At 40.4% G+C, this 27,241-nt stretch overlaps 3 protein-coding genes across 5 annotated transcripts; all 3 read left to right on the top strand.

Annotated features, from left to right (window-relative positions):
- Positions 1-1,260: 1,260 nt before the first annotated feature.
- Positions 1,261-3,843, top strand: LOC109995153 (myeloid-associated differentiation marker-like protein 2). Its single transcript, XM_020648782.3, has one exon. The coding sequence runs from the start codon at positions 2,021-2,023 to the stop codon at positions 2,930-2,932; it is 912 nt and encodes a 303-aa protein (XP_020504438.1). The 5' UTR covers positions 1,261-2,020; the 3' UTR covers positions 2,933-3,843.
- A 1,122-nt stretch (positions 3,844-4,965) lies between these two features.
- pycr1a (pyrroline-5-carboxylate reductase 1a) lies at positions 4,966-9,291 on the top strand. Its single transcript, XM_020648170.3, has 8 exons — positions 4,966-5,118; positions 5,346-5,417; positions 5,548-5,618; positions 5,785-5,964; positions 7,072-7,293; positions 7,412-7,504; positions 8,108-8,271; positions 8,564-9,291. The coding sequence occupies exons 2-8, from the start codon at positions 5,351-5,353 to the stop codon at positions 8,730-8,732; spliced, it is 966 nt and encodes a 321-aa protein (XP_020503826.1). The 5' UTR covers positions 4,966-5,118; positions 5,346-5,350; the 3' UTR covers positions 8,733-9,291.
- A 226-nt stretch (positions 9,292-9,517) lies between these two features.
- Positions 9,518-26,886, top strand: LOC109994924 (transcription factor MafG). Of its 3 annotated transcripts, none has more exons than XM_020648439.3 (3): positions 9,518-9,684; positions 21,364-21,436; positions 21,531-26,886. In XM_020648439.3, exons 2-3 carry the CDS (start codon positions 21,401-21,403, stop codon positions 21,981-21,983), a joined length of 489 nt encoding a protein of 162 aa, XP_020504095.1. In that variant the 5' UTR covers positions 9,518-9,684; positions 21,364-21,400; the 3' UTR covers positions 21,984-26,886. The 3 variants fall into 3 exon arrangements, with proteins under 3 accessions (XP_020504095.1, XP_020504111.1, XP_020504104.1); XM_020648455.3 differs by lacking the exon at positions 9,518-9,684 and adding an exon at positions 9,740-10,093; XM_020648448.3 differs by lacking the exon at positions 9,518-9,684 and adding an exon at positions 10,108-10,445.
- The last annotated feature ends 355 nt before the right edge of the window (positions 26,887-27,241 follow it).

Below are 27,241 nucleotides of genomic sequence, written 5' to 3'. Positions count from 1 at the left end.
CTTTTTTTATTTGTACCGTACATCTTGGGCAGACCTAGGGACCTTAACCGTCGCTGATGTCTGTGTAGTCATGCCCGCAACCTGCACGAAAGTCAGGATGACAGAAAAGAAAGGAGAAGACAAGGAGGGAGGCTGGTTATGACGTATTTAACCCCAACAAACATTTTTCAGCTTCAAAATCTGATCTGATCCAGGTCAATGAGGTGAATGCTCATAGTACAGTATGAGAGAGCCCTCTGCTGCATCACAAGGCTAATTACTTCAAGTAGACTGTTGTGCTTTGAGACTAAAGTCTGAACAGGACATTGCACTCCAAATACAAACTTTGTCCCTATAGAACAAATAATGTGTTTAAAAGTTAACTTCAGCTTTATCTACAGCAACCCAATTATTGGGATTAAAGTAAGTAATAGAATTAAGAGTGATTTCATATATTTCAACAACAAGAAAGTAATGTGGTACGTGTGATATAAATATCAAATCGCTGGTGCAAAAATATTGATATATTAATAAAGAAAACAAGACTCTGAACAGATTTCCAAGGCATTTTAATTCACTGTGTCACTACCTTTTGGCGCTTCATGCAGGCAACTTGAAGAAAAGTGAATTGGCCAGAGAAGATGTGGCCTTATACATATATATTAACCCTGCAGTTCACCCATTTAGGGGCACTTTGTATGCCTCAATTAAACAGATTGTGATGTATCATATCATTGTCTTATAATAATTATTGCATAATCGTGAACTCATCATTGTGGGCCATGTATTGTGTTGGCTTTATTTCGTATCATGAGCTGCCATGCGATCCCCACCCCTATGTATTGGTGTTAAAGCATTTTATTTAAGTCCACAATTTGATCCCACAACAACTTCAAAAGCTGTAACAGGTGGTGGTTTTCTCTGAGAATCACCACATACACTGTAAATCTACAATCAAAGCATCATTATATCACAGGTTAAGGTATTTTAAGTCTCTACTAATCTGTTTCCACTTCCCTCACACATCCATCGTTCAAATCTGTCATCACTGGTGCATAATCATCCCTCTGGACCTGTATGTAATTTTTGTCTCTAATGGGAGTCTTAGCCTCTCTCTCCCTGTCATTATGCTGAGTATAAATGCCAGTTTCTCACTGAGGGAGCTCTGACTCAGCCTCTCTGGGTGCTCCCTAGAAATACGACTCCCATACTGGCCGCCACATGTAGCCTCCCACCCCTCTGTGGAATATAGACCCCCTATTTTTAGAGCTGGCAGGGCCTGTAACCCTGGGCTCGGCAACAAACTTTCGTTTAAACAACCACCCTTAGCAATCCACTGAGTGCATATACACACTGACACACACACACACAGGACAGGAGCTGGGCAAAAGGCGACTGAGACGACGAGACAAAGAGCATGAGACAGAGCCAGCGGTGTGAAGGATTCTAATGGGACGTTTTTGGGGCCTAACGCAACGGAATTATAAGGATACAAGTTATGGATGTTGATTGACAGGACGAGGAACTTGTCCACCTGTTCTGCACTGAGGGCAAATGTCTGAGTATGACTTTTAGAGGACTTTACTTTTATTTCAGGCACTGGACAACTTGGTGATTAAAGAAAACAATCCAGGATTTCTGAGGACATTCACTACAGCTCTGAGTAAGACCAGGATCAAATTCATAACTCCTTGAAAACATAAAAAAGAAGGACTGATACCAGTGTTATATACTTTATAGAAAATGTTCAAGGTTTAGAGCCAGAGGTCTTACTAAATACCCTTGACTATTACAAGCTCTTTTTAAAGAAACGCCTGCCTAACAGTGTATAAATGTAACTCTGTTGCACCACTGTAATTACAAGGCAAGCTGAAGGAAGGACTACAGACATTTGTAATTAAGGATCTCCTGTGAAAAGCAACCAAGAGGGTGAGGTCTGTGACTAAAGACAAGAGTGGACCCCTAGAATACCAGGACCGAAAGCAAGACATCAAAAACTGCGACAAGGAAAACCAGCTGCCCTCATAGAACAACACAAACCATGGATTCTCATGGCGGACACTACCTCAACAAAGACGCTGTGTTGTCACCTTTAGGGGCAGCTCGAATGTGCCAGCTGCTTCTTGGCTGCACCATAATGGCCCTGGTGTCCCACAGTGCGGGCTACAGCGCCAACTATGGAATCTTCTGCATGTTTGTGTGGTGCTTCTGCTTTGCCGTCACACTGGTTGTGTTCACCTTGGATATTACTCGGCTTCACACGTGCATGCCTATCTCCTGGGATAACTTCACCGTGGCCTTTGCCATGCTGGCAACCCTCATGTATATCACAGCCTCCGTGGTCTACCCTGTTTACTTCCTCCAATCAGAGTGCCCAGATGAGGGCTGTGAAGTCCAAATGTACCGCATTGCAGTCACTGTCTGCTCCAGTGTTTGCTGCTTCCCATACGGCGCTGAAGTGTTCTTAACTCGAGCCAAACCAGGGGCTGTGGTGGGCTACATGGCCACTGTGTCTGGTCTACTCAAGGTGGTCCAGGGTTTTGTGGCCTGCATTATTTTCGGAGCTCTGGCCAATGACAGCGAGTACACTGTCCACATTGCTTCTCAGTACTGTGTGGTGGTGTACAGCCTGTGTTTCTCCATCACTGTCATAGTGGTGATACTGACAGTTTCTGGGAGGACCTCATCACTGCGGTTCCCCTTCGACCGGTTTGTGGTTGTCTACACCTTTTTTGCTGTGATCCTCTACCTCAGCACAGCACTGATCTGGCCCATCTTCAGCTTCGACAAGAAGTACGGCAACACGACTCGCCCTGAGGACTGCCCACGTGGGGAATGTTCCTGGGATAGCAAGCTGGTGGTGGCAGTGTTCACCAATGTCAACCTGATTCTCTATTTTGTTGATCTTGTTTACTCCCAGAGGATTCGCTTTGTCTCCAGCTCTGCTGTCTGAAAAAACCCTTCAGAATGAAAACCCTCACAGACAAATAAAGAAAGTTGAAGGCCCACATTGACCATGCTCTCCATGGTAAAGTCTCTCTGTAAACGACTCATGGTGTGGTATGCATGTGTGCCTTTTTTCCTTTTCAGTGACTATTCCAAATTGGGTCTGTAGGCAGTATTACCCCATGCTACAATCTCAGGGGCCTTTCTCCAGTTCTGCAGTGACCTACCAGGGAGAGCCTGCCAGGTGCACTGTTGATGAGCTGACCTAAGCAACTTTCTTCACAGAGTATCCTGGAAATGTCCATCTGAGCACCAAATGCATCCCTCTGCACCAAATTCCTCTGCTGGTCACACACAGGACAGAGCTATTATTGGATAATGTGGAGAATATAAGAAGTTTTATGTCAGTCAGACTAACACAGGCTTTATTAAATCATTGATGTATTATGTATTTAAACACTAAAGTGGTTGAAAATGTAACTCGTAGAGATGCAAAGCTTATGCTAAGTCTGCAGTGTGCACTGAACATAGCTTCAGGGTTTGAAGGTCTAGCCATTTTGCTGTATTTTTACTTTCCATTTTGTATTCTTGTCTTCACTCGTGTTAGGCCTTAAGTTCAACTTTAGAAGACTTTTCCCGCCATTCAGTGAATGTCAAATGTATCTGATACATTAATTTTGAAGGAAACACTTTGCCAACAGTATTAGACTGATTATTTTGGATGAGCACATCATGTAGTGATCTATTTTTGGCAATAATTCTGATGTATTCAATGTTTAATAAAACGTCAAGAATTCACGTTTTTTATATTTTATTACTGTGTCCTTCGCTCTTGAGTAATGTAAATGTAGCTTTACTCTGAACTTTCACTGAACATTAAACTAATTTAATACAGAGTGCAATCAGAAGTCTCATTGTGTATTGGTAAGGACTAAAAGCTCCTGAGAGGATCTTTGGTTGGTGCTGATTTCGGCGTCCCCTGTGGATAAATATTTACTTTAAATCTCTATGTTGATTTTGTTCTGAACAGGAGAAGGTTGTTTTAAAATTATATAAATATATTTTTTTTTCTTACAGCCATAGTTAAATTATGTCAATCATTTCCCATTAATATTAAATTGGAAAAACTTCTAGTAACCTAGTCATTAGGGAGCAAACGAGGAATGAATCACAGTTCATCGCTTAATCGTTGACTTATGGTTGACTAGTAGCCTTTATAAATCCTCCTTTGTTCCTTATTTGATTCCTTGTAATACCAACTGTTCCTGACTTGACTACTGCTTTCTAGTCTTCTGACTGCTCAAAAATGCTTTTACAATGCATGTCACATTCACCCATTCACACCACATTTGCACACTGATTGAAGAGGATTCTATGTAATTTGTCCATCAGTATTAACTAATCCCATTCACAGACATTCACATGCTGCTGGCATAGAGGCAGGAGCATTTTGGGGTTCAGTGACTTGCCCAAGGACACTTCTAAATGTGACTGCAGGAGTTAAGGATTTAACCCCTGACCTTCCGGTTGAGAGATCAGTCAGTTATTTGCTGATTACTTCCTCATTGTTTCCAAGGTACAATTCATTTTTTTATATAAACTGTTAAGGGGGGGGGGGGGGCTACTAGGTAATGGGCAATAGCCTACTTAAATACTCATCATATAGCCTATTAGGCCTATGTTTGGGATTTAAAATAAAAGATAGACAGATGTGAAATAAACTGGTTGTTGCTGATTGCTGAACTTTGGTTAAGATATCAAATGTGTTACACGCTTTCGACTGTAAACTGGGCTTCATTTGTTGCTTTCTGGGTCAGAATAAGAGTCTGTCTCCTTTTCCGAAAAATGGTCTGCAGCATGCCTTTCAAGCTTTTCGCCACTAGATGATAGTAAAGTTCAAGCAGCAAACTTTTCTGCCCTCCGGCACAGACTGATGCAACTGGTATTTCGTCCTTACAAAACCCGCCCTAAAGTATTTTAATCATAATGCCGTGATAGGTCAAACGTTTTACCAGTCGACTAAATACGCATGCTCATTGGTCTGTCCGCTTGTCAGTCAATTGTTTCTACCCAGGTATGGGCGCGAGACAACTGAGCCACGTTGACTTCGCTGTATTTTGGGGGTTCAGAGGAACTGTTGCTGTAGTCTATCGGTCTTTTGGTCGGCGCACTACGGAACTCATCAGTTTATTAGTAAGTTTTAAATATGATTATTGCACAATAACATGGCTGCTGTCGCCACGTGTAAGCCTACATAAATGTCGTTTTCTTCGCTTTATAAGGAAGTGAGTTTGTTTACTTAAACTGTAGAACACACTATGAGCTGCTACACCTCTTCTGAGACGTTATGTTCGACTTTTTTTTTGATTTGCAGACATAAGATTGAATGACCTGTTAAGGTAAATGTTTCTAATTCACAGGTATAATGAGCGTGGGTTTCATAGGAGCGGGTCAGCTGGCCCACGCTCTTGTAAGGGGCTTCACAGCAGCAGGTGAGTTCTGAATCTACTGTAGTACCTTGTATGTATATTGGCCTATTATTCAGATTTGATGTATGTTGTTCATGTGAGATGATTGCAATCAGACACTGAATTTATTTCTGGATTATTCCCCTCCTTATAGGCGTGATTGCCACCCACAGAATCACAGCCAGTTCCCCGGACACAGACCTCCCTACGGTCCAGGGGCTGCGGGTGGGTATACAATTAGGGATGGTTAGGCCTATCAACTTGTCTGCTTTAATCTGCATGCCGTTTTGTGTGTGCATTATCAAAGTAGCTTATAAAACGTTGCCTTTCTTGCAGGTAATGTATTCCCACAGATTGCATACTTATATCCAGTACAATGTCACTATTACAGAAATTGGGGGTCAATTTCACCACCAGCAACAAAGAGACGGTCAGCAAAAGCGATGTCCTCTTCTTAGCTGTGAAGCCAAACATCATTCCCTTTGTACTGGATGAGATTGGACCAGACATTGAAGATCGTCACCTTATTGTGTCATGCGCTGCAGGAGTCACCATCAGCTCGATAGAGAAGGCAAGTTAGAACCCTTTGTGAGTGACTGCTCAGAGACATTCACATCCAACACTGTCTGATTATGCAGTCTTTGGTAAGACAGTTTTCATCAGTGGGTGTCATGTTTTTGACCTATAGGGATAAATGAAGGTGATGTTGAAGATTTAAGAATATTCTTGAGTTTGAATACTATTGTTGGATCTATTCTTGAATTGAAAAAGGCTATTAAAAAAACCTGATAAAAATTACCAAGAAACAGGAGAACCAAAGATATAAGATAAAAAATAGTATGGAAAGGAATCAAATATTGGACATGTATCAAAATATCAGAAAAATAAATAAATAAAATATACTTTATCATATAGATAATCTATAGTAGAAGCAGAGATGCATAAGTGATACATTTAAATAATGGACATATAATAAGTGTACAGTTTGTTTCAATCAGGGACCATCAGCATTGGGATTTTGTGGATACACTTGTATTTTTAAAGACATATATTTGCTGCCACCTAATTGCAGAGTTCATTAAGGCTCTTTTGTCTTAAAATAAACCTATTGTTATTATTTCGGGCATATGCAGACATTAATGCATCTGACAAAAGACAAAAGTTGGGTTGTAGAACCGTTGTTTGTTTTATAATTTGCCTCATATTTCTGATCTTTAAAATCATTTTGATATTTAGTTTTATCTGACATTTTCTTCTACTGACCATAAATTATGTTCTCTGAAACATCTCCGGTCTTGTTTACGGTTAGTGTCTAAAATTCAATCTTCCCTTTTTTTTCTTTTTTTTTTTTTTTTTTTTACAATAAGGTCTGACTGTATATCTGAGCTTTGATCTTGGCAGACCCTGAGGCAGAATACTCACATGTTGTTACATGACATGGAACGGTTATCTGCATGGACTTGAAACGTTATACATTTTCATTTAAAATAGGCTAACATGTTTTTTTGTGTGTTTTTAAGGCAGATTTGAGTAAATAAAGCTCAACTAGTCTATCACCTTTCTTAACTAAGAATCATATCAGTTTGAGGACAGTGAAAAAGAAACGATGAAAACCATCTTTCACTTTTTGTTCCTAGAATTTAAGGAAATGCAATCAGCACATTGTTATTCTTTACAGAAGCTGTATCAGTATCGCCCTGATCCGAAGGTGATGCGCTGCATGACCAACACTCCAGTGGTGGTGCGTGAGGGGGCCACTGTGTACGCCACAGGCACTCATGCACTGGTGGAGGATGGGAGGCTACTGGAGCAGCTGATGGCCAGTGTGGGATACTGCACTGAGGTGGAAGAGGACCTGATTGACGCTGTAACGGGCCTCAGTGGCAGCGGCCCTGCTTACGTAGGTCATGGATATACAAGAGAGTGTGTTTTATAATGAAAATAAGAAATAAGTCATTTTTAACTTTACACACATTGTAACAACAATGATCCTAAAAGCTATTCTTGTGGCCTCCTAGGCGTTCACAGCTGTGGATGCTCTTGCTGACGGTGGAGTAAAAATGGGCCTGCCTAGAAGATTAGCTGTACGCCTCGGAGCCCAAGCATTACTGGTACTAAATGTTTTTTAATCTTTATACATCACATGTGCTTTCTTGGGTGTTTTTCTATATATGTTTTATTGGCTTGGGAAAAAATAACAATAAGTTGTCATCTGGACTCATGTGACACAATTCTTGATTCACTGGTGCTGAATATTTATATTTTATTTCAATAAAAAATATGGTTCATTTAACAGATTAGCCCTGCGAATATGACCTATGGTGTGACAACTTAATTATCATAAATCATTTTTTAAATAACAATAAGAGAGTATTGACTTAAACTTGCAAATCTGAATTCTAAGAAAGAAGATCTTCTTCAGGTGACAATAAAAATGAACCCCTGAAGAAGACCTTTGGTGGTTGTGATAGAATAAAAACTTTTTGTGGCATTTGAGCAAGTGTGCGGGCATATCTTCTTCCACATGCTGCTGTTTTTGCACTGCCATGCACCTACATGATTTGTGTACAAATACTCTCTTTTTCTCATTTTAATACTTAAGCAAACAGTTAAATAAGCTCTCTCCTAAATTAAAATAAGATTTTGCCAAGTCTCATCTGCAACAGTGATGTGTTAGTCTAATGTGGACCTTTCTTTGTGTCCCTTTTTAACAGGGGGCTGCTCGAATGCTGTTAGACTCAGATCAACACCCTGGGCAGCTCAAGGACAATGTGTGTTCACCAGGAGGCGCCACCATCCACGCCCTGCACGTCATGGAGAGCGGCGGCTTCCGCAGCCTCCTGATCAATGCTGTAGAGACGTCCTGTGTGAGGACGAGGTAGGTTGATCAGAAAAGTGTGTGACAAACAAACCAACAAATCATATTTTATGTCAGAGGGATACACAACAAATGCTTTTAAGTTAATGGTCATATTGAAATGACCACACAGTGATATATTTCTTTTGAAGTATATCATTCAGACAGTAGATGGAGCTGAATGCAAGAGAGAATTGTTCTCTGCTGCTGATGACACAGTCTTAGGAGTACTATTAGGCTATTGTTTTTGTCTGATATGTTTATTTATTTATATATTTTAAATGTCCCTTTGTTTCTTCCCTTCATCAAAAAGAGAACTTCAGTTTTTGGCCGACCAAGAGAAAATCTCCTCTGCCGCCATAAAGAAGACAACTCTGGACAAAGTGTTGCAGCAGCCAGGAGTGACTGCAGAAACTGTTAATGTCAGATCTGGTGGGATCAGTATGTTCAACAGCAGTAACCCCAAGATCAAGAAGAAGTGATTGGTTTTTTTGGGTCACATTTGAAAACAATGTTTATATGATGATACCTTTACATCGGTGACATCATCAGATGCAGTATAAGCTATAAACAACTACTGGCAAGTGATTGTTGAAGGCTAACCTAGAGGGTTACTTTCTTGAACTAAATGAACACATACATTTGAGATAAAGGTGTGAAATATATAAGAGATATTTTAATGTAAGGGAATGCCTTTTCTTTATAAGAGTTAAAAGTTTTATATTTTGAATTGGTGCTCTCCCCACTTAAGGTTTGATTTCTGTGCTGTCGCACCACTTTCAGGATAAGTAAGTGGACAAAAAAAATACTTCTACTATTGAATGTGAAAGACTACTTTAAAAAAAACGTATTTAAATCAGTTCTTTGGGACGGTGGTGATGGATGAAAATGTTGGGCTTACTACATAACTGCAATTCAGTGGTATGCGATGATGCAGAAAAGCACCAACCAGGGATTTTCTGGAAGATGTTTAATTGATCAACTTGTGTTTATGCAGTGTGATCATTTTCTAACACCTTTTTTTTTTTTTTTTTTTTTTTTTTACAAACGCTGTATTTTACAACGCAATGAAACTGTGAGTCTGTTTTGTTTTTATTAAATATAAACAACACATTTTGTATTTTTATGATACTGCAAATGCAAGTACCGTATTAGTTACTTTACTGTAAACATAGCTGAAACATTTCTAGATAAAGGATGTTTTTTTTATTGTGAGGAAAGAAGAGCCCTCATGAATGAAGGCACGTGACCAAACATGATGACGTCTGGCTTCGATACAAGAGAAAGGAATCAACAAGGAGAGCACGAGCTGGCATTTGGAAGCGCTCTCGCTTCTGTCAGTGAAACACAAATTTTACTGCCTCTAGTGTTTGGGCTCCGCCGTGACGGAATAAGAAGAGGACACTGACGGCAGTAACTTCATTTTTAAGTCAGGTGGGTCTGTAAACCAAGCGGAGTCGGTGGTGTTGTTATGCTGAGTGTGCATGCCTTCGCCTCGCCGCTGACAAGCTGGTCTCGGTTAGCTTCATGGGCTAGCATACCTAGCTTCTGACATCTAAACTCGTCAAGCTGGCTGTATTCGAACGAGAATCACTTTTCAAAATAAGAGTTTCCGCCGTTTGCAATCGCAGCAATTTAACTGTTCTCGAAGACAGCGGCTTTTACTGTGAAATTTTTGACAGGAAGTTCTTGTGTAGCTGCTGGGGAATCGACAACAGTCGAGTTCCTACTATGCTGAGATGGCAGCTAATCTTTTGTACACACTCATGAGCTGCGAATAAAACGTGTCACTCCAGTTTGGGTTTTCACGAAGCGTGGCAGCCAGCCGTTTCGCGCGCAAAAGGTGATTTCCCACGATGAGGAATCGCTCCTGGTGTTGTAATGCTTCAGTTATAGTATGAAGGCTGTGCACGGGGATTTCCTCGCTTGCTTGTTTTGTAGGCGGGGAGTTGTTTGCGACTTTCACGAGCAGTGCGTGGAGAGACAGGAGACCCGGAGAGTCTCGGAATGTCAAACACTGTGTAACTAAGGTTGTCTTTATGATCGTCACTTTGCAAAGACATCGCCTGTCCTCTGTAACACAGCGCTTCTTCTCGCTGCTTTGTCAACTCATGAGCTTTTTGCTGTTCAAACCTGCTGCTTCATCACCCCGTTGTGAAGAGGAGCGAGCCGAGACAGCGGTTTAGCGAGATCAGGTTGGATTTCCAGTATTTTCTCATGGCATTTCTGTCAAATATGAATGCAATTGTTTGTAAATCTGAGAAGTGTGCTGTTGTTTTCATTTGGCTTTGAATGCATGCATGGATTTAACCTTTTAGTAAACGTTTCCAAACCACGGTTTCGTGTTGAATTGGTTCACCTGAAGTGACAATTCATTTAACCACTGGTTACATTGTAACAATGGCAGTGCCAGAGCCACCGTCCTGGGCTTTGATTTCACATCCAGGCAGTTAACCACTGGATTTAAACAAAATAATCAAAGCAAACAAACATGCAGCAGCTGTATTATTTTTTTAATCGCGCTGAATCATCACAATGATGTATTAAGACGTTCTCAGAATCCACCCCGAAATATGGCACTACCGGACAAAGGTCTGCTCGCTGGATAAGGGTCGATGTTTATCAGCCAGCCGCAGTTATTACTGAAGAGGTGGATCGAAATGGTGCTGATCTGTCGTGCAAGTCAGGCATCAAGCTATGAGCATCAAGTGATGACCATCATGTATATATCAATAGCCTCATCAACATTCAGCTGAGAATGTGCATTTTATTGCAGTGCTGTCATGACGTACATCAACAAACAGGCTGTGAGTACATTTAGACTAAGTGCTTAAGTGTCAACTGCCATGTCAGATCCATTTAAAAAATGCATGATAAGCAATATATTATGCCTGTGTTGTTATAATGGAGTCTTACAATGAGTGGCTGTTTAAATTGGGTCATGTGTAATTATGGGATGAATAGAAGTTGAAAACAACATCTTATTTAGATGCTATGAAATGGAAATATGGTGTAGGAAAAAAAAGTAATTTGATGTGTAGAGTGTACTACCTACTTTTATTTTTGTCACTGGATGCTATGCCTGATACTATCTACAAGGCAACAGGCTTGCTTACCCGGTAGAACATGTAATTTCTTTTATTTTGGGCTGGCAGATGCTCCTGTTCCCTGTGTGTGACATGATGAAATTTGCTGCCTATTAGAGTGCTCGCTTATGGAGGGCAGGTAATGAATTATCCATGGAGAATCTCTGTGCAATTTGAAAAGTCACCTTGGAAACTGTTGAGCTTATATTGGTGGGGCTAAACAGATAGAAGTTGCCCATTCTTGCTCAGATATCCAACTTATTTCATCATCTCTGTTCATGCGAGCAGGGCATTGAAGTGTGTTTAGCAGACAGGCCAGCCCCACATCAGAAGCTCGGCTTTGCAATAAAGCGTAATGCCCATCTCTGCCTTTCTCTGCAGGTAACCAGAACAGATGAGGGCCCATATAAAAGCCCGATGGGGCTGGCAATGGTGTGTGGATGGAGACAGGGAGTGGTGGAGCTCAGCTCTGAGATTTATCGCCTCCTGCATTGAGGTAGCGATGATAAAATAAGGCCGGATACCATAGAGGTGAACCGAGTGCACAACTCATACCCAGTGGCGTTGCTCAGAATGGGCAGGCGGTGGAGGGTAGAAGAGGATATATGAGGTTGATGAAACACGAGGCAAGACTTTTCACAGCATCGACTACAGTCTGGCCACCAACACCTCTGCTTGGCCAACACAGCTGTGCCTTGGGAGTAGTTACGCCTATTCAGGACAATTAATAGCCTCAAGAAATGAACACAAATGTGGGATTTGTCCACAAAAGTGCTGCTTAAGCTGCACGGGGAAATGGGAATGCCTGCAAGGAAGGGAGAAAAAGATCAATATAGTTTTTTTTTTTACCCTTTTTGCAATGGGGAGGGAATGTTGGTGATGAAACCTCTTGCAAGTGTAGTGCGGATTATGATTGCTTAGCATTGCGATATGCCCGCTCCACTTCTCAAAGTAATACTTTCATCCAGCAGACAGGGTAGCAAGTGTGTTTGATGAATTTCTGTTAGGAACTCGAGCTACACTTGGCATGTTCATTACTGCTCTCTGTGTGTTCATAATTTAGATTAGCCAATATCCAAACGAACATGGAGAGCATAAGCGGAGAGCTGTGCACTTGCTGCTGTTTTTCATGTAACCTACTTTTATCTTGGCTGATTAATGTTTGAGACACATCAGCGGTAAACTGACGTGAAAAAAAACAAGTGTTTAACTGTGTATACATATTTGCACAAGTCAAAATGAAAGCAGTGACTGACATAGGGAAGACGTTGTTAGATTTGGTTTATTGTTGTGAGATTTATAAGACGAAAAAAAAGGCTGTTTTGATTTTTTTCTGGGCTGGATATGTAAATGTTTATTTTCTAAGAAGGGTAAATATTTTGAGACCTTGTTCTAAAGTGATCAGTGAAACCCACATTGAGCTCAGGCAGAGCTTGAAGCTGACAACATTACTGCCTGTAGAAGTACCTGCTACTAACATTAATGGATTCTGTGTAAACAACGAGCGGTTCCCCAATTAAAAACCTATATTCACACTGTAGCCGATACATTTATGCAACACCTGCACAAGTCAAATCTTTTATCACTTAAAGGATATAATGCATAATGTTCTTTCCGGCACCGTAAATAATGTAGTCCTGAAAAATGTGGAACTCCTTAATTACAAAAACAAAGTGACTTAAATAAAACCAATAAATGCCGCCCAAATCCCTTAGACTGAATCCAACCTGGGTTACTCATTAGCCGAAGAGTGGACAGGTTGGGGTTCATTCTCTTAGACATTTAATTCCAGATCAACTGTGAGGGAACAAACAGGCCTCGGTAACACACTTGATATCTTACAATATGTAAAAGAAAATGTTTTAAAGTTGTTCCATGGTAAGCTTTAATTCAGGAGAAAAAGATGTAAGGTACAGAGAGGAGATAACAATGAACAGAAGAAGTTCAACATATTGAATGTATTATTATTAGTTTGGACTGTTTTCTTTAGAGACATAAATAATATCTAATTCGGATATTTTTGGGGACGATGAGTGTAAGGCTCCATTAAATATCCTGTAGGCAGACATCATCAATCACTTGCCATAATTTGAGCTGAGCGGTGGCAGTGTTATTAATAGAAATTAGCATCTTTGGTACTTTCAGGTAATAAGTCTTGACTGCTAACTGCCTGCATTCAAATCAAAACACTCCACAGGAGAAACAAGATGATGAATTTGTTTTCTCTCTCGTCTTTATTCAGTGAAGCTGCTGCTGCTGAGCTGTGCTTGTTTGATGGCCTTGCACAGAGTCGTGTTTCAGTTGAAGAGAATCCACCTCAAATCATAACAGTGCAGGGGCAACAATCAAAGATGTAATTAATTCAGATGTTTTTCACTTTAAATAGCACTAGAATGTGTCGAACGGCTTTAGTTTAGCCTTTTGTGCTGCAAAGGCTGTGTCGGAGTTGTTAGGTCAATGCAATATGCATTTAATATGTATGCAGGCGCTGTAGTAAAGCTCCTGGATATTTTGCCAGTGTGTGGGTTGCCTGCAACCCTTACTTCCTCTGCCAGTGCAAGGCTGAAGTATCAAGAGCTATTCTCTTCCTGTTTAATCAAGTCCTCCAGGCAGATACTGTGGAAGGCCAACCAAGTCTCTTCTCCTGTCCTACTGCTTTCACCAACAGAGCATCTCTTAGTGTAAACAGCAGCTAACTGAGCTCGGGAATAGATTCTGCATGTATCGAAACATTGGTTAATGCAAACCAGTCTAACCCAGGTCCCTTTAAATAAGCTTCACATTTTCAGTGACTTCAGAATATACAAAATCCCTTGAGGGTGGTGATTCATGTTTTTACTTTAAACCACATGAACTGGATGCAAATTCTCGACATAAATGTGCCACATGCTCTTCTGCAATCATATAACGGACTCAGTTCCATATGGGGCTTTTTCAGAGCCAGTGTTTTTCATAGAACATTATGTTATGCTCTATTTTCAACTCTGTAGATATGACTATGATGATCCAAAGTAATGTAATGTACATATTTTTCTCTGTTTTATCACAGACTAAAACTAATAGTGTCAAATTAACAAACATCTTGCAACTCTTAAAAATGCCTAAAAAGGACTGGATGTATATTATAGATTATGTTGAATTATGTATTCATACAATCCCAAACCTGTCCAACAAAGTCCTAACCTAGAAGAAACCTAAATATTTTTCTTAAGTAAGGGTGCATTTCATTCATTCACCTGTGTTCAGAGGTAACAGGGGAAACACCGATGACACGTCAGAGAGTGAGAATGGAAGAAGCTTACTTTATTAGAATGTAATGGATTCATGTGAATATACTTGGCTTAACAGAAAATACCGTATATGGAAATTCAACATATGACATTGTGATTGTGTGTAAACAAGATTTCTGCCTAAATCACATCAGATAGTTTTGATTGAAAACAGTAAATACAACAACTCCCATGATACCTTGCTACTACCTCACGTCCTCTAACGAATGCCATTTTTTTATTTTGATTGAAAGACCCCAGGGATAGTGTTCTTTGTCTTCAATCAAACCCGAATCTAAGACTGTTTTCATGTTGAAAATAAAGATAAGTCTAATTTGACTTTTGGAGTGATTAAGCATTCAAGCAATTACTTGCTTACAGTATTGTTTGTTTACTTATTTACAATAACTTCTCTAAATATGGCGTCTGAATAAAAAGGCTTACATGACTCAAACATTCATTTTTGATTTTATTTTTATGTTACAGTGGACTGAACATTTTTTCTGATCCCAGCTCAGAATGCAGTGCTTTGTCAACATTCAGCATGTTGGTCCACTAAAGTTTAATGGCTGATAAATAAGCCAAGATTGAAATACTTTTTTTAGTTTTCAAGTCTTTCATTCATTGAATCCTTTTTAATCCTTTTTTAAGAGCACTTATGAATCAAGCGTAACTAAATCATTTAATAAAACTTCAATCCCCACTATTTCACTTTTTCTATTTGTTTTTACGATTTTACTAATGCAGTTGATAACATGTTTCCAATAAATGATTTTTTTAACATCTATTTATTATTTAGAGCATCCAGTAACCTATTTATATTTATTTTGATGATTGTTTTATCAGTTCATTAATTAGTTGTTTTGTCTGTTAAATGTGAGAAAATGGTAAAAAATAAAAAAGTCAGTCAGTAATTTCAAAAGCACTAAACGATGCTCACCGATAAAAATAAATAAGGAAATTAAGCTTGAATTGAAAAATCGGACCCTTTTTTCTTATACAATTACTCACACCCATCGATTATGAATTGTGAGTAATGAATTTAATGGTTGAATCTGATTTATTGATTAATAATTGCAGTTGTACTGTTAATCTTGATGGCCTCATTTTATCAGGTTAAAACATCGTATAGACTGCTGCTGCCAGCTGTTTAATACATCAGTCCGTCCTGAAGGTGGGCATAGGATTTTTATAAAATTCTATTTAGCCCTGAGCGTCCTCTGGTCAAAAGTAGTGGCTCAGTATTCCCCCTCTACTACAAGCGTATCACATTTCCCTGTGAAAGCTGCTGAATGATTCCCCCTCTCCCTCTTTTTGTCACTCTTATTTCACGCTCTGAATACTTAGTAGTTAATAGCTTCCCTCCCCTCTTCCCATCATACCTTCTTCTCACACTGACACACTCGCACAGTTTCTTTTTTTTTTCTCCGTACACAAGTTTACACCAGTCATCCAGTAACTCCTCCAGAGCTATCACAGGAGTCTGATTTTTAATTTGCAGTTAAATGGCGCCCAGCACATGCAGCTCCCTGATAATTGACTTCACTCAGTTGAAGGGAGGAATGATTAGATCTGAATATCTAGGCGATCTTTTTCGACTCCGAACCAGAAGGGAGGGAGTCAAAAGTAGTGGCTCTGATCAGGCGTGAAGTGTTGAGAATTGCTATTTATGGCGTGCAGGGTGACAGGGTTGGCTGGTTGAATTAAGCATCTCAACGCAGAGAGAGCAAGTGGACATAGAGAACAAATAAGCACAAAGTATGAATTAATGAGCCGAAGCCCCCGATGAGAAATCGCTGACATTTCTGTTGTTTTTCACACTCTTCACGGGTCTCTCTCTATCTTTGTAGTTATCATCATTCTACTCCGTGTGTTGAGTCCATGATAATGGAGCGGGAGGCTACAAGTCTGATACATTATTGATCAGGGAAACTGAATAGGTGATCATACTGGCTTAACATCCAGCTCTCTTCTTTTGCGTTGTGTTAATCGTCTTAAATGTGCAGACGGGGGTTTGAAAACACTGCTAAACACCTCTCTGATCAGGGGCAGTTGTTCTCCCAGAGTTCATTTATGTACCTATTACCTTGGAAATATGTTTTCAGCCAAGTGCAGTTGTCATGATACTATCATTTCAACTGTTTATGATATTCGGAAAAATCAAAGCTATCCATACACGTTTTGATAATGCAGCAACTTGCTGGCACCAAGTATTGGGTTAGTTCAGTTTTTTTTTTTAGAAAATTAAAATTTCCAGCCAAATACGTTGCCAGCATTTCAGGAACCAAAATGTTTTCAATGTATTTGTGTTATTGAGACAGTGCGCTCCCTCGTTATCTCACGACAGCTTTGGATTAAAAACTATGACAGCAGACTTTTTTTGGTCCTTTTTGATACTCATTAAAACAGTATTGATCATTAAATAAGGGAGATTGTATGGTTTTAAAACATTTGAACATTTTGACGACCTAACCAATCAATCAGTGACAAGTGTGTTTGGTTAGAAACAGGCGACAAAAGCACAACACTCCATGAGATTTTGAAAAAAGGGCTGAAGAATAATATATATTTTTTATTTGCTGCCTTTCAACCACTAATGTATTCGGTAAATATATATATATATATATATATATATATATATATATATACAAAAAACAGAGTTGAACATATTGTGTTTTTTTACAGCAGTTGACAGTTTAAATCAGTAAACGATTACATTTAAAAAGGAGTACTAATTGTCCAAATTGAGATTTATTCAATTTGAATATTAAATCACACTTATTGTTGTAGAATCATGTCTAATATTTTATTTACTTGCATTTAAAACCATCTCAAGTCCACCCCACAGTTCTCTGAAGTAGCCCAAGGAGATCCATGAAAACCACTGACAGGGCCTCTTTCTCCTTTCAGCCAGAGCTGCTTCCTGTGTCTTCTAATGGCTGCTCAAACCTTTGCAAATCTGGAGCGGTCATAACAGAGGGAAGACATTTCAACTAAGCATCCGAGTTGTAAATGAGCCACACTGTGTGTTATTCTTTTGGAGTGAAATGCATTGTCTGCTGTGAGATGATATTCAGCTGTTAGTTTCACAGGGCTGTGTTGCCATTGTTGGATGCTGCCCGTGCTTTCATCAGCATGCACCTCCACTGTCTGCTTTTATTCACTTCATTAGCAGGCCGCCGGTGCCAAGCGCTCGGACGCTTCTTTTCAGGAATTGATCATGACACGTTAAATTTACGTGTGCTTGTGTGGTTTTGGTAATCTGTCTCTGTGTGGATGCGTGTGCGTGTGATTAGTTGTGTGATATGAAATACAGTGTCATGTCTCAGTAAAGCCTGCGCCCTGTTAGTCCTCCCCGGTCGTGTTGTTTAGTATTCAGAGAGCAGACGCTGTCGTAATCTGGATTCTGAGGCAGGTTGCTGGGGTTTTTGTTTGCTCTTATGGCCCTGATAATCTTGTTACACTGCTGTCAAGTGGAGCTGACTCTCCCTGCAGCCCTGAACCACCATGCGTGCCACCTCGAGTACCAGAAATCCACCCCCATCCCCCCCCCCCCCCCCCCCCCCCTTCACAGCCCCCCACCAGCATATACCGCCATTTTGAGACAGACGTTGATGGAAGAGCCTTGGATGTATCCTTGAAGAATCACCTCCTGAGCATCTTTATTCAGCCTCCCGCCCCCGCCCCTGTCTCCCACCCCCACCTTAGGCGGTGAACGACAGTGATAAATATTCATCAGGGGACACAGTGCATGGATGCCGGAGCCTCAGTTCCCCCTCAACAAAGGGTCCCCTGGCTAATGGTGTCCATCCTTGGCAGCCCCCCTGGAGAGATCCTGTGGAGGGGCTGAGATCGTTAAAGCATGACACAGGCTCAAGGCCGGACCTATCATGTCACATCAGCATTTATCCCACCAGAGTTTTTTTTATTTTATTTTTTTAAACACCCCTTGAGTCTCAACCTTAGCCCACCCCACCTTCGCAAGCTGCCCTCTATAGATTTAGATGAACACAGACAGCTTTTGAAGGTTGGCCGGGTTTCTCTCGTTGTGTTAGTTCAACTTCACAACTTCCTAATTGGCACCTTGGTTTTGGTCCTTGCTGAGATCAGTATTTTTTTTTTTTCCACCAACCTGTTCTTCTCAGGCTCCTCTAAATGTGTTGAGTGTGCATTTTTTACAAGGCTGTTTGCTCTCTCTTTTTTTTTTCTTCTCACTCTCTCTCTCTCTCTCTCCCTCTTCCTCTATCTGTCTCTCTCACCATCCCCTCCTTCTCTTTCTCTGGGTGACCACACTCAGCGATTTCTGTTTCCTGTGGGTGTGATGTCTCTCCTACACAAGCAATCAGCTCTGATTTGTCAGCGTTCTTTCAGGCGATTCATAAAAATTCAGCAAACACCTACAAAAGACTTATGTGTCCCTGCGCTTGCTCCCTACCTTTGCTGCCCCGGTGCTCAAAGTTTAGCAGCTTTCTCCTCCTGCTTTTTTTGCTAGGCTCAAAAATCAAACCTGAAACTATTAATAGAGATAAAAACATGTGTTCAGGGAAGACACTCCTGTCTCTGCTTAAGACTGTTAAGAGGATGAACTTGTCAAATGCGAGGGCATTTTGTTGTAACCAAATCATCAAAGCAAATCTGAAAATGTCCCTGTCATGATTTTGGGTTTTAAAATTACAGGTGTATTTTCCTTTCTATTTCTCTCTATGTGTTTGTGTGAGCGATGCCTCTTTGTCTCCGGGAGGTATGACATGCCTGGTAGTGGAAGGGAGCAGCTGTGCATTGGACCTTGTCTGTGTTGTGCTGCCATGCCCTGTCATTGGTAGCCGTCTGTTGGCAGCAGCCTGTGCTGGAGGGTTGAAGCCTGGGCGCAATCCTTCCAGAGTGTCATATGGTGGGCTTTCAGCGTGCCAAGCCTTGCCTACTGTGTTACCCTGCACAGCTGTGTGACAGAAAACGCCTCCTCAGTCTGGACATTGTGCCGTCTTTCTATGTTTTCAAGGTTTCAACTGCCTTTTGAACAATGTTGGGTCTAGGCAGCTGAGGGGAAAATGATAGGCTTATGAAATTTAGAAGAAGCAGCCTTTTTTTTTTTCTCCTCTCATCCCAGTAGCTATTAGTGGAGTACTTTCCTGTCTATTTGTCCATTATCTGTGCATCATCAGGCAGCCCATTATCCCATTATGTTTTGCATCTGTGGTCCAAATGCTTACTGGAAATGAGTCACCACAAAGGCCGATGAAAGGTAGGTGTTACTATCAGTCGGCTATTCATAGCCGGTCCAACTGGGATGAAAGTATCACATTTTAAAAGTCCTCTGCAGAATGTGAAAGGCTTTTTATATTGGCATCTGCAGCACAGGGAAGTGTTGCCATTTTATGACAAGCCAGAGGACTTTTTGAAGTAAAAGCATCAAGAATGCAAGTCACAGTCTGACCCCATGTAATGTCCCCTGCCTGTGTGATAGTGTCGTATTCAGGTCATTTTTAACAAGCGCCTGTCTCTCCCTGTTTGGCTCAGGTGACCAGTCCACCTGTAGCACCCCTTTGTTGCCATGGAAATATCATGGCCATCTTAGTGCACTTCTGAGCAACAACTCATCTCCTTTTCTTTTTCTACCCTCTCTGAGCTTCTGTGCACACAGCATACATATACATGATGACGAGGTTAGTGATTGTGTAAGCTATAAACACACACTGACAGTGATTCTTCTGAGGATTCTTTTTTTTTGGGTGGGGGGGGGGGGGGGGTCTTTTGTTTCCTGTTTTTGATGCTGGAAAGTAGTAAAAGCCCACATGTATTTGTTTATGTGCTCAGCACAAACACACTGCTGGGCGGTGTAAATCAGCTTACAGAGGCAATGTGCTGGCTGGGCTGACTGTGGTCGGTGCCCGTGTCGCTGACACAGCATTTGCCGTGTGTAGTGTAAAGCACCCAGGGCCAGTACCGTGTGTGTGTGTGTGTGTGTGTGTGTGTGTGTGTCTGTGTTTGCATATTTATCCTGTGACAGAGCTCACACGGTGCAAGGCAACCAACCTTTTGCATGTTTTTACACCAATGGGTTAGATTTCTCGTCCGCACAGCGTCTTTTGGAGTTCCCTCAATCCTGACATGAATTAACTGCAATGCAGCCCATTTCTTCTGGATGATAGCTGTGGCTCTGCAGTAGTAGCAGTATCTCCCTTTCTCATTGATTTATGGGATTATAGGCATGCATCAGCAAATCTAGACAGGTTTTACTGTCTAGACTAGATAACTGGTACAGTAGATAAAGCATGCCCTGTTTGTTTTTTAGCAGTAGAAAACAAAAAAAATTTGATTTTTATTTTTTTGGTTCAGTCCATCCATGTCCTCTGCTGTTTCTGCTCTAAGAGGCTTTATTTATTTAAGCTTGGTTTTCAAATAGATCTTTGTGAAGCCCTGCCAGCATAACATCTGATCCTCCTTATGACTCAACACATTGCCGTTCGGTAGATGTGTGTTGGAGGGGGGAAATGCATACCACAAATGCTTTCTTTGCTCATATTGACAGGGGAAGAAATAGTCCATGTACCTCTCTCAGAACAGACTTGGCATCACTTGCAATGAAGTGTTAAGTCCTTGACCCACTTCTCCGCCTTGTGAATCTGAAGGACTTGTGTATTTGAGTCATGCTTTCGCTTCATTGCCAGAAAAATACTTTGTTGTGTATGTCACAGTCATGTTCTTATTCTTAATTCCTCAGATTGTGTGTTCCTTATGCTGACTTTTCTTACCAACAGAACAAGCAGCAGTACAGGTGGACGCGGCTCTTGTGGCATGACTACCACAAACAAGGGAAACAAGGCCTTGAAGGTAATCAGCCTATCTGACAGAAATCAATTTGTGAATAATCTAATAATACATTTTAATATCAAATCTGCCACCTACTAACCTCCAATTTCCTCAGGTGAAGCGGGAGCCAGGAGAAAATGGCACCAGCTTGACCGATGACGAGCTGGTGACCATGTCAGTGAGGGAGCTGAACCAGCATCTACGAGGCCTGACCAAGGATGAGATCCTCCAGCTGAAGCAGCGGCGGCGCACCCTCAAGAACCGGGGCTACGCTGCCAGCTGCCGAGTGAAGCGCGTCACCCAGAAAGAGGAGCTCGAGAAGCAGAAGGCTCAGCTGCAGCAGGAGGTGGACAAGCTGGCCACAGAGAACGCCAGCATGAAGGTGGAGCTGGACGCTCTGCGTTCAAAGTACGAGGCCCTTCAGAGCTTCGCCAGGACTGTGACCCGTAATCCCGTCACCTCAGCCAGGGGACCTATGGCCTCTGTCATAGGGCCCCTCATCCCTGGTAAAGTAGCCGCCACCAGCGTCATCACCATCGTCAAATCTAAAACGGAGGCTAGGTCGTAGTAGGAGAAAGGAGGAAGGGGAAGATGTTCAAGACTTAACTGGTCAGTGCATTGTAACATGGAAACGGTTTACCCTTTGAAGTTCTCAGTTTTAACCCTTGTTACTAACACTAACAGTATTCTTCTCAAATTCACCTCGAAAGGATGATTCTGCAGTCTGTACCTGTCAACAGACACATCGTGCTTATGGGTGACACAATCACACAAAAACATTCAGAAGTTGGTCATTTCAAGAACAGCAACATTTTGGCAATACTGATACATTTCATTTAAAAATCAGATTGTGGTTACACAATAATTAAGAAGGCAATATCTGTGGGTAAGGTACAGTATGTCATGTATCTGTTTCTTTAAGACTGAGCTCTTAAGTTTTTTCCGTCCTAAGAATGGGCATTCTTGAAGTCGTAGAGCTTATCACAACTGGAAAGATTACAAATCTTAAAATCGTGGATGTCATTCCTCTCCAGTTTGCCATCTGAAACTGGAGAAAGAGCCATCACAGACAGTACATCACTATAAACCCTTCCTTGTTATCATGCACTGACTTACATTGGGATGCATAAGAAACTCGGTGTGGATTCTCCAGATGTCTTCAAAACAGCCTGACTAACCTAAAACCAGTTAATCAAGCCCAATTTGCAATTTTTTTGTTGGTTGTCTGTCAAGAACATAAGCTTGAAATAATGCTCCTGAATCTGGCATTGATTTCTGTTTATAAGTTTGTGACAGGCTTTAATGAACTTGTCATAATCAATATGACTGGTAGATGCAATAATATATGTATGCACTGAAAATACAAAGAGGTCTTGCATATTTATGGTAAAGTGGAAAAAAAAAAAAAAAAGGATCAGCAGTTCTTAAAGATATCGTTCCAGAGCTGAGTGCCATTCCAGTATGACAAGATTCTTCTACAATATCTGAAAACCTGAATGTTATAACAGTAATATCCTCGTGTTTTGTGGGGACAGTGAAATCCACAAACATTTTGAGACATAACTTTTGCTCATAGAGAAAATATGTTCAAGTTGTTTTGTTTAAAAGATATATATTGCATTTTTTGTAATTACTTGTTGACAGGGCCGTCAGATATTTCCAAAAGAAAATCTTTACACAAGCTTTACTGTTTGAATTGTTAAGGTGTAGAAACTTTGTCTAATGTTGAGTTCTCGGTTTTTATTACTAGGTAGAATAACTTCCATTGTTTATATAAATACAGAAAAGGAAAACTAAAAAAAAAACTAAAAAAACCTGTGACATCTTTTTTGCAATTGTACCGACAGTGGCTTACTATTGAAGTCTGATAGCTTTTTTCTAGTGACTAGGCGCGTACTGTGGGGTAGCGCGTGCTGTGATGTGTAAGTGACAAGTTGGCAGTGTCGTTCACTGTATAGATGTCAATGCTGTGCTATTTAAAACAAATCTGTAGAGCTAAACTAGGTGGTGTAAACAAGGTCAATTGTCTTTGTGCGTATTGGCATCTGTGATATCCTCCGCTTCCTTGGTGTTAGTTACGAAATCATACTGTCATTCAAAGTTGACCACATTGAGCCATGTGAGACAGAATCAGGGGGAAATGACATCAAAAAATCAACTCTGAAGACTTTAATCTGAAGATTAAAGCGATAACTGGCATTGCAGAATCTGTGTAACAGATGCACCAGGTGCTGGATGCCCTCTAAATACAGCCTCTGTGACCTGAGAGTAAATGCCTTCATACAGAGGTGAGACCCCCCCTACCCGACCCTCGGGTGTACCATCATGAGACCTTTTTTCAGAAGTAATATGTATGGTGATTAGATCAACCATGATACTACATTTTTAAACTTTAACTAGATTCTAGTGAAAATCAAACACTGTAGAGTCCTGTTTTGATACCTTGCGATTAAAAAAAAAAAAAAAAAAACAGGTCTTAATTTCTAGGTATTTTTAATTCACAAAATGCAGGCGAACTCCCAGACACTGTAGAAATTACACAAATACCAAATCTTTTTTTAAAAAGAACTACATTTCAGAACTGTATTTGTGGGATTTCCACAGTGCTCTCTGTCTCTTTCACTTGCAGAAGCTTTTGGTTAAAACTATGCCTGAAGGTCTGCAGTTTTTTTTTTAAATACAGAATGTTTCTTTTTAATGACTATCGATTATTAAAAAGTGGATATAATTTTTTAGAGGCGTGTATCAATACATTTTGACAACTTTTGTTAGTCAATAATGAAAAGACAAATACTCGATTGAATTGTGCATTAAATACACAAAATGATGTTTCTCAATTTAAACAATAAGCATGTCATGAAATATGCAGTTTTTCATTCAATTGTTGAAGTGTAAGACTTTAAAAATACATAACGTAGAATTCAAACCCAAAGTTGACCGTGTAGAGCCAGCCCTGCATGCTGCCTCCTATTGGTTGGAGTTGTGTTTGTTTCAAAGACTTTTAATATTTCCACCTCTTTTAATAGGCGAGGGTGAGGGCCATATTGGTGAAGGTGAAGTAACATATGCCGGAGGAAGGATTGTGGGTAGATGACAAAAATAAAAGGGACTCGTTTTTGTTTTTTTAAAGGGGAACTTATTGCAATGATATAAATTGAAAAACATCATGTGTAATTCATGGCACAATTCAAACAAGATTAAACAAACAATGTCACATTGGGTGCATCTCAAGGGGGAGGACTTTGCCTCTGTTGTTGGAGAGATCTTATTCTTCTCAAAGTCTTGGAACAGCTAAATTAGATCACAGGGATAACAATAAATAACCTTTAAATTTCACTGTAGACATTGAAATAATTCTGTGTTAAGACTTCCAAAGTTAATCTGTGGACTGGTTTTTCCCTCAAATCTGTGGGGAAACGTCAGACATTCTCAAGACTAAAAGCTAGCTATGGATCAATGAAGTTAAAAGGGTAAGAGCCACATGGTGCAGAATCACTTGTGTGAGTTCATCCACTTCTTTCAGACTTCAGAAATAGCGGTAGGGATTGGACGAGGGTTTGTATGCACTAAACTCCTGTTTGTTTTGCTCAGGACAAACGGGTCACTCTAGAAAATGAACAAACCTTTCAATATGATAAGAAGGGAGGCAGGGATGGCAGCTCTGTTCATTTCCCCCACCCCCTACCCCCCACCTATTTTTCTTTAATATTGAACATGTCATAAAGGGCTTCAATCCACACTCAGAAAGAGACACAGCGTGAGCATGTAGAATTACAATCAACCACAGCTGTCAGCAGCACTTCTTCTGTGCCAAGAGTCGTATCACTCTTGTGGTCCTCTAAGAAGGCAATCTAAGAGTTCAACCTCTCAAGGTGGCAGTAGTGTAAAGATGACATTAACAGAAAGCACTTCATCCAGATCTCACTCTCCTGCTGGTCAGAATGTCTTACAGTGTCGGCGAGGTGTTAATCTGCAAAACTTCGCCTCAGCAAAACTCCATGCCAGAGATCTGTGTGTGCAAGTATCTCTACCCTCACTTTGTCAACATGCTTAGCTATCTACAATGACTGGTTAACTGTGGGAAAAATATTTATCCAACTCTTGACATAGCCCAGTATTGATGTTGGCGTCCTTATTGCTGTGGCAGTCTTGTGGAGTGAATCTTTGTTGGTGTCAAGTGTCTTTAAGGTGTTTCGAGTGGCACCGACCGTCGACCAATGTCTCGATCTCTGCTAGAGATGACGAGTCTCTCTCTCTCTCTCACACACACACACATACAGGTGTATAATATGTAGCTACAGTAGGTATTGATGACCATTGTGAAAAAGTGACCCTTAATATGCAACTCAGTGGAAAAGGTGTGAAAGAGTAGATGTACGAGTAATCAATATTGTCAAAGTGACTATGGTCTGTTATTTAAAAACTCTTGCTGTTTTGTAGTTCTTTTTTTTGTAAACTGTGTTTTTATTTCACCCTCACATGTTGAATCCCTTCATGGGAAAAGCAGGCGGCCCTTGTTGTTATAGTAGCTAACATGTTAACACTGTTTAAAAAAAAAAAAAAGGAACATTCGGACAGTTGCACTTAGCCTTACTCACTTGTTACTCTGGTCTTAAATCGAATGAATTACCGGATCAAGAAATTGGACAAGGATATCAGACTGAAAGATGTTGCTGACATGTTAACGTTTGTGCACTGAGTGTAAAGGATGCTACATTAGATTTTATCACAAGGGCCACTTGCAATATATTTTGTATTTCTTTGGTATGCGTGTGTTTGTGCGTGTGTGTGTTTTTTGTACGTTTGAGGTTCCTCTGCTGCTACACCAGTCGTTAATGCTCGTCGTTTTTTGCTGTAGCATCATCCACAGCGTTTGTGTTCTCATCATGTGTCAAGTGTGTTGTTTGAAAATTGATCTTTACACTGTAATTTGTTCTGCAGATTTACTTTTTAATTAGTTGTCTTTTTTTAATATATTTTTTATTTTTCTCGTCTGCTTTGTTTTCAAAAGCATTGCGTAAGAGAGGATAATGTAACAGCACTTGTGTGAATTTCTTAGCTCTCGAGACATTGGCTTTTTTCCATGAGAGTATGCTTTGTAAACAGTCGACTGTGCAGGTTTTTTCCCTCTTTACTTCATGGAGTGGGTCTGTGTTTAAAAAGGTATCAAATCTAAAGCAAGTAATACAAAATTAATAATCTGTTTTGTTATTTTTCTGTATGGGTTGTTATAAAAATATTGCAGTACTTTGTATGAAAACAGACAATAGTTAATTGTAACTATTTATAAATTAAATTATTGTACTTTTTGCAATCTGTAGATAAGTACTATGTATTCATATATACAGTAACAACTGTGGATTTAAACGTGATTCTCTGAGGTGTCTAAGTTATTGATGTATATATTGTATGTTTGTTGATACAGCTTACTTTATTTTCTATAAGACCAATAAAAATGTTTTGAAAAAGCATTTTAAGCACTGCCGCTGTGTCTTTGGAGGCGTTAAAAAAAACCCTCTTTAAATTGGGTTTTTTGTCGTATTCTGTGGCGTCAGTGACCCACTTTGATACTTGTAAAAATAAACTGGCGGGGAAGGCTTTTTTGCCGTCCAGGGTGGGTATGAGAAGACAGCGATCATTTAGATGGCACGATTTCTTTTTCTATGATCCAAAAAAAGCCATTGGGCGACCCACTTTGGCTAACCTCGGTGGACATATTTTTGGCCCGACACAAGTAAAACATTAGAGTCATGAAGGATGTCTAGGTGTGCTTGTCCTAGATTAGGAGGAGTAGTGAGTTAGTCATCTGCGCTCCCTGTGGGCCTC

This window comes from Labrus bergylta, chromosome 16 (genome assembly GCF_963930695.1).
Source record: "Labrus bergylta chromosome 16, fLabBer1.1, whole genome shotgun sequence".
Lineage (NCBI taxonomy): Eukaryota > Metazoa > Chordata > Actinopteri > Labriformes > Labridae > Labrus > Labrus bergylta.
Note: the sequence above shows the minus strand (reverse complement) of the source record. Positions and strands in the feature narration are given on the sequence as shown.

Excerpts from the sequence above, each read along its gene's own strand:
- LOC109995153 (XM_020648782.3), top strand. The coding sequence starts at position 2,021 with ATGGATTCTCATGGCGGACACTACCTCAACAAAGACGCTGTGTTGTCA.
- pycr1a (XM_020648170.3), top strand. The coding sequence starts at position 5,351 with ATGAGCGTGGGTTTCATAGGAGCGGGTCAGCTGGCCCACGCTCTTGTA. Across the intron at positions 5,619-5,784 it reads CTACGGTCCAGGGGCTGCGG|AAATTGGGGGTCAATTTCAC; the intron begins GTGGGTATACAA and ends TCACTATTACAG. Across the intron at positions 5,965-7,071 it reads CCATCAGCTCGATAGAGAAG|AAGCTGTATCAGTATCGCCC; the intron begins GCAAGTTAGAAC and ends TATTCTTTACAG.
- LOC109994924 (XM_020648439.3), top strand. The coding sequence starts at position 21,401 with ATGACTACCACAAACAAGGGAAACAAGGCCTTGAAG. Across the intron at positions 21,437-21,530 it reads AGGGAAACAAGGCCTTGAAG|GTGAAGCGGGAGCCAGGAGA; the intron begins GTAATCAGCCTA and ends CAATTTCCTCAG.